The 6,000-nt window shown below is 49.1% G+C and overlaps 1 protein-coding gene across 1 annotated transcript in view; it reads left to right on the plus strand.

The window, feature by feature from the left end:
* Window positions 1-5,776, plus strand: part of Ctr9 (CTR9 homolog, Paf1/RNA polymerase II complex component) — a 30,608-nt gene extending 24,832 nt beyond the window's left edge. The window contains exons 21-25 of the mRNA XM_004634875.3: window positions 54-197; window positions 979-1,133; window positions 1,973-2,066; window positions 2,233-2,345; window positions 4,708-5,776. Of these exons, the coding sequence (XP_004634932.1) occupies window positions 54-197; window positions 979-1,133; window positions 1,973-2,066; window positions 2,233-2,345; window positions 4,708-5,164 (963 nt within the window). The 3' untranslated portion in view covers window positions 5,165-5,776. The remainder of the gene's footprint in view (window positions 1-53; window positions 198-978; window positions 1,134-1,972; window positions 2,067-2,232; window positions 2,346-4,707) is intronic.
* Window positions 5,777-6,000: the final 224 nt, after the last annotated feature.

Raw genomic sequence — 6,000 nt, forward strand, 5'->3', positions numbered from 1 at the left:
CAGTGTGTTTGTTGTAAGAGCATTTCTTTTTCCTGCTTTTTTTTCCTTCATAGGAAGAGAAACGCCTCCGAGAAAAAGAAGAGCAAAAAAAACTCTTAGAACAGCGAGCCCAGTACGTGGAAAAGACCAAAAATATTCTTATGTTTACTGGAGAGACTGAAGCGACGAAAGAGAAGAAAAGAGGTGGAGGCGGGCGGGTAAGATACGGTTGTGGCAATCACTGACAGCATCAGGCTCTGTCCTGTGGCTTTCAGATATGAAGATAATTGGTTACATTTACTTTGTAGTTCTTAACTTTGATTTCCTCCATATGGAATCATGCAGTGGTACCCAGTACAGATGACAGGTAGCCTGTGAGTGTGCGTGCGGATCAAACGCAGGGCCTCCTACAAGCTGGGTGGATGTGGATCTACTGAGTTATAACCCAGTAGGTCCCTCATGATGGTGGTTCAACTTACACTTTTTTGACTTCACAGTAGTGCACAAATGATAAACATTCAGAAACCACACTCTGATTTTTATCTTTTCTGGGGCTGGGTAATATACAGTGTGATGTTTTCCTATGTGCTAGGTGGCAGCACAGCGCTGGCACTCCCCAGGCAGCCACATGAGAAAGGGGGTAACCAGAGGGTGCCTGCTGGGGCTGTGGTACTGTGCAGCATTTGTGGTTCATTTGTCAGGACACCACCTCGTCCTGAATTGAACGTGTTTGGACACACATTCTGGGGTCAGCTGCATGCCCTCTACATCGTAGTGACCTCTAAGTAATGAGTGATTTTGCACAACCAATTTTTAACCCTGGAGCCAGCCTTCCTTTGGGGTCTCTGCAATGTAGGCCCTGCCGGCTCCTTCAGCATGGCTGTGCAGAGGCCCTCACCTGGCAGGCCCAAGAACGTGCCAGGAGACCTCTCCTACCCCTCCAAGTCCTTTTGCGGCTCCACCTGCTGATGGCTCACTGTGCTCTCACTTGGCTTTCAGCGCTCCAAGAAGGGTGAATTTGATGAGTTTGTCAATGATGACACTGATGAGGACCTGCCAACAGCAAAGAAGAAGAAGAGGAGAAAGGGCAGTGGAAGCGAGCCCGAGGGAGAGGACGAGGAAGGCGGCGAGAGAAGAAGGAAGCGGAGGAGGAGGTACGTGCCGTGGCGTTCTCGGCCTTCCCGGGTGGCTCCGGTGCCCTGCTCTCTAGCTGTCCTCCAGGAGCTGCATGTGGGTCACCTTTGCCCTTCTTGTGTTTCTAAAATTGTGAGTTTTTTTTTTCTTTTGAATGCCTGTGACTTTTGGAAGAAGACCTGGACTATACCTGTACTCATGATGTGCACCCTGGGCAAGGCCACAGGGCCTGGCTGCTGTCCCTGGCATGGCAGTAGTGGTGCCCCCCTCATGGTTTTGCCAGTCATGAAATGTGGATGGGGGTGAAAGTGCCCTTAGAGCGCCCTGGAGTCCAGCGCGTGATGAAGGGTGCCCTGCCCTCCCCTGTGGAGGTACCCTGCGAGTTGTCCTGCTCTCTCTCTCCTGGTGCTTTCCTGCCCAGAACTTTCCGTTCATCTGGCATACCCAGGCCTGTCTTTCCCAACCCTTGGCCACCTATAGGTGGGAAAGAATCTAGTGGATTTACTTAGACACAAACAGGTTGGAGCTGCGAGGAAGACAGTAGCAGGCTAGAGTTAGTGGCTAGGAAGAGGAGGGATGAGGGTGGGCCCTGCAGCCTGGATCCTTTTCCTCACTCCCAGTCACTCCACCAGTGCAAAATCCAGACTTGGGCAGATGCGGGAGCCTCATAGGACATGGGGCATAGACCTCACATGAACCCAAGCCCTTTGCAGACTCCTGAGACCCATGTCACAGGAGTGTCCAGCGTGGCTGAGGTCGGCACCACACAGAAGGATAGACGTGTTGATGGCAAAGTAGTCGTAGACTTTGTAGGCGTGGCGTGCAAGGCTCATGACAGACTGGGTGTTTATCATTTCAGACCTCCTAAGGAAGAAGGATCTGAGGATGATGAAGTGGAAAATGGCCCCAAACCGAAGAAGCGCCGCCCACCAAAAACAGAGAAGAAAAAGGCTGTGAGTTTATAACACAGTATTTTGGAATCCATGTTTTCCCTGAAGCTTGATTTCACAGTTCATGAGGGTCTGTGTGAGTGCGTGTATAGTACAAGCCCGCTTTATGAAGTGTCCTGATTCATCTAGAGTCTTGACTGAGCTGTTAAGTTTGCCGTTCTGTCTTTAGCCCAAGCCAGAACGACTGCCGCCTTCAATGAAGGGAAAAATAAAATCCAAAGCCATAATATCATCAAGTGATGACTCTTCAGACGAGGATAAGCTGAAGATTGCTGATGAAGGGTAAGAGTCTTTGCCTTGCTGAATTCTCGTAATGATGTGGGTAACCAAGATGACTGCTTGTCAGCCCGTCTGGTCTAGGGAAAATTCGCTGCGCTTTTGCCTTGTTTTTATAAGAAGGAAAACAGAACCTTGGAAGTAACTAGCAGTTACTTTCTGGTCATTGTGCCCAGATATTTTCACTCCAGTTTCTTGGAATTATATAACCAGGAGAAACCTGAGTACAACTCTTGTTCCAGTGCTGTCATGTTGTCCTGCTACATAGATCTCCCTCAGAAAAGAAAAGCTATTTCAAAATCCCATTTCTTCAAGATCTTAGTTGAGATTTCCTAAGTGACATCATCCTAAGTAAATAGTGTCATTTGCTGCCTGGCTGTTGACTGACCAACCATATTGTGAGTGGCCTGACCTGGTCTTGTGGAGACAGGGAGTTCTGTGGCTGGTTCCTCCCCTGCTGGCCAGTGGTGACTGACCCTTGAAGACTCACCCTGGGCTGCACGTAGAGGCTTCTCCTTCAGCTCACAGCCTGACTTTGCCTCGAGCTCACTGTGCTCCCCCTTTGAATTCCTAGACCAGAACTCTCAACACTACTACACCATGTTCCTCTGTGGTCATCATTCCATTTGGGTGCCTATTCATGAAAGAGGAAGAAAAACACATAGATCCCTAAATCCCCAGAGAGTTTTTGTTTGCTTTTTTTTTTTGGAGACAATGGAGAATCACAAGCCAGACCATGGTATAGTGAGATAAGTGGTAACACTGAAGTTTCCCATTTGTTGCTGTAGGGACCATAGCTTACATAGAGTTGTTGATGGTAGATGATGTTAACTGGATGGTTTTTGTGAGGGAAGCTGGTTGAATTGGGGATCCCTGGTTGGTTAGGGGTTGGGAGCTGAGGTTGGCTGCTGGTGGAGACTGTGGAGACCCATTATGAAGACTTGCAGCTCACTTGCTCTTTTTTTTAATTTTTATTTATTTATATTTATTTATGGGGGGGGGCTGGCTGGCATGTGGTGCTGGGGGATTGAACCACAGTCCCTGTGCTTTGCTAAGCTTGTTCTGAGTAGGTGCTTTAGACCACTGAGCCATCTCACCAGCCCCATCACTTGCTCTTGAGGTGACTCACTAGCGCAAACTTGATTGCTTTTCCTGAAAGCGGTGTTTGCCGTGGACTCCTCCTGTCAGCCTGGGGTGCTGGTTTGAGGCCCGCATGGAGTAGGGGGAATGTGTAAGTGAAGATAGAGGAGCTGGGGCAGGCTGTAAGCTCCTGGGCACATTACCCAGCGCTGCATACACTCACACTCGGGGACGGAACGTGAAAGTGGAAGTGTCCAGTGTGTGACACTGAGCTGTTGCCTGGCCTGTGTTCCGAGGTCAAGGCCAATTTTATTTGAGCCACTTGCATCAAACTTTACCCTGACCACTATGAGAAATGTTTGTGTATTTAGCCAGATGGAGTGAAGTGGATTGCATCACAGAGGACCCACTGGCCTTTAATGTACATACAGCATCCCCTTCTTAGCCACTCTTCCTCACATTCTTACAGAGTGACCCGGGTTATGTGACATAGATCTGGCAACTTCTTTCAGATTTATGCACAAATAGCCTCTCTCCAGCCCATAGCAGTGTTTAGTTTGAAAAGGAAGTCAAGTATTTCACCTCCCTCGCCCCTTCCTAGATGGAGCTCTGTACATTTGCTATTCCTTCCCAGAGTTACTTCCAGAACCAAGGAAGATGCCAGAGCAGTCCATGTGGCTGGCCAGCTGCCCTGGGACTGGAGGCAGCTCCTGGCCTCCAGAGCCTCCAGGAAGCCGCAGCGCCCCAGTGGCACACACGCTTCGTTCCTTCCAGTATCAGCTAGGAGGGGAGCTCAGGAGCACAGAGCGCAGGCTGACTGCTGTGTGCAGCAGGCCTCGTCATGGTAGAGGGTCCACACATGGTAGCAAAGCCCACGACAGAAGTAGTGACCTCGCTCTCCAATGTCTGAGAGTATAGATGGTCGTAGCACAGGGAAGTGTCCCCGTCAGCTGCAGGACTCCGGTCTGGGAAGCTGTTGGAGATTCTGGGCTTTACCTTTGTGACTATATATTTGTAAAGATAAACCAACATATCCCTCCCTCTCAATTTTGTATGTGAAGTTGAGAAATGCTTCATTCTGATGAAAGCCTGACAGGACCCCACTGTGAGTTGTCCCTGCGGATATGTTGACTGGGAGCTGAAGTGCCTTATTCTTTTCGAACCTTTTATTTAATGGTGAAAAGCTTTGTAGAGTAGCACACAGCACAGCTGTCAGGGTCCCAGCGGAGCCCCGGGCCGGAGTACTGTGTAGGCCGCGCCCTGGGAGCCTCACTTGTGTCTCCTGCAGACATCCCCGGCACAGCAACGGCAACAGCAACAGCGACTCGGAAGAGGAGGACCAGCGGCCCAAGAGGCGGGCCTCATCAGACAGCGACTCCGACGACAACCAGGACAAGTCTGGCAGTGAGGCCGGCAGCCCCCCGAGGGCCCGCAGGCCTCCGCAATCGGAGGAGGAGGAGGAGGATGAGGGGGACTCAGACAGTGACCAGCCGGCCCGGAAGCGGAGGCCCTCAGGCTCCGAGCAGTCAGACAACGAGTCCACACCTTCCGGGAGAAGCCCCTCGGGAGCGTCGGAGAACGACTCTCGCCCGGCTTCTCCCAGCGCGGAGTCAGACCGCGAGTCGGAGCGAGGGTCCGACAACGAAGGTTCTGGCCAAGGCTCTGGAAATGAGTCGGAACCAGAGGGATCCAACAACGAGGGCTCCGATCGGGGCTCGGATCGTGGGTCAGATGATAGCGACTAGGGGCTTCATCTCCAGAGGAAATTTTTTTAATATATGAAAGCTGTGACAAAAATGTTTCAGATGTTTAGTCAATTGTGAAATTTTTCTTAAGGCCATTTTTTTTCTATCAGTTTGTATATTACTAAAGTCAGACATGTTGTGTGCTAGAGTCCAATATTTGAATCTCTTGTGCAAATGAGACTGTTCGTTGTGGTACAGTTCCACCTGTCATATGTGAATTCCGCAGTAAAAATAAACCCAGAAGAAGCCTAAGCATTCCTACAAAGGGTAGACCGACGCCGTAGTTGATGTCCCCTTTGTACGTTAAGCAGCATAAACTGTTCTGAGTTTCATTGCAGTCTTTTGCTGAGTGGTGCAGAAGCATGGTATTAACGTCTTTGTTCTCTTTGGAGTAGAGATTGGGAATATTTTTATTTCCTGGAGTAAGAGATGTCTACTGTAAAATTGCACCAAAGAACATAGGAAAAGAAAGTGTTCTTCACAGTGTCCTTTGGCAGCCGTGCAGATGAAGCCAGAAGTGCAGGCTTCCTTAGGTTGAAGGTGTGAAAATGCTTTTTCTGTTAGTAGGATGCAAAAACTTCCCTGGCCCCAAAATAAAATACTTTCACCAACTCTTAGTGTTGTTTTCTTTGTTGTTCCATAGCATTTGCATGTGACAGTTTAGCATAACTAAGTGAACTCAATCTGCTTTAAGCCTAAGGTGGTTTCCTCAAGAATTTGGGAGTTCTTCACAACTCATGGAGTGTTGTTTTGTTTTGTTTTGTTTTGTTTTGTTTTGTTTTGTTTTGTTTTGTTTTGTTTTGTTTTTTCCGTGGAGTGTTTTTTTAAAGATAAAA

Source organism: Octodon degus, unplaced genomic scaffold (genome assembly GCF_000260255.1).
Source record: "Octodon degus isolate 3935 unplaced genomic scaffold, OctDeg1.0 scaffold00067, whole genome shotgun sequence".
Taxonomy (NCBI): Eukaryota; Metazoa; Chordata; class Mammalia; order Rodentia; family Octodontidae; genus Octodon; species Octodon degus.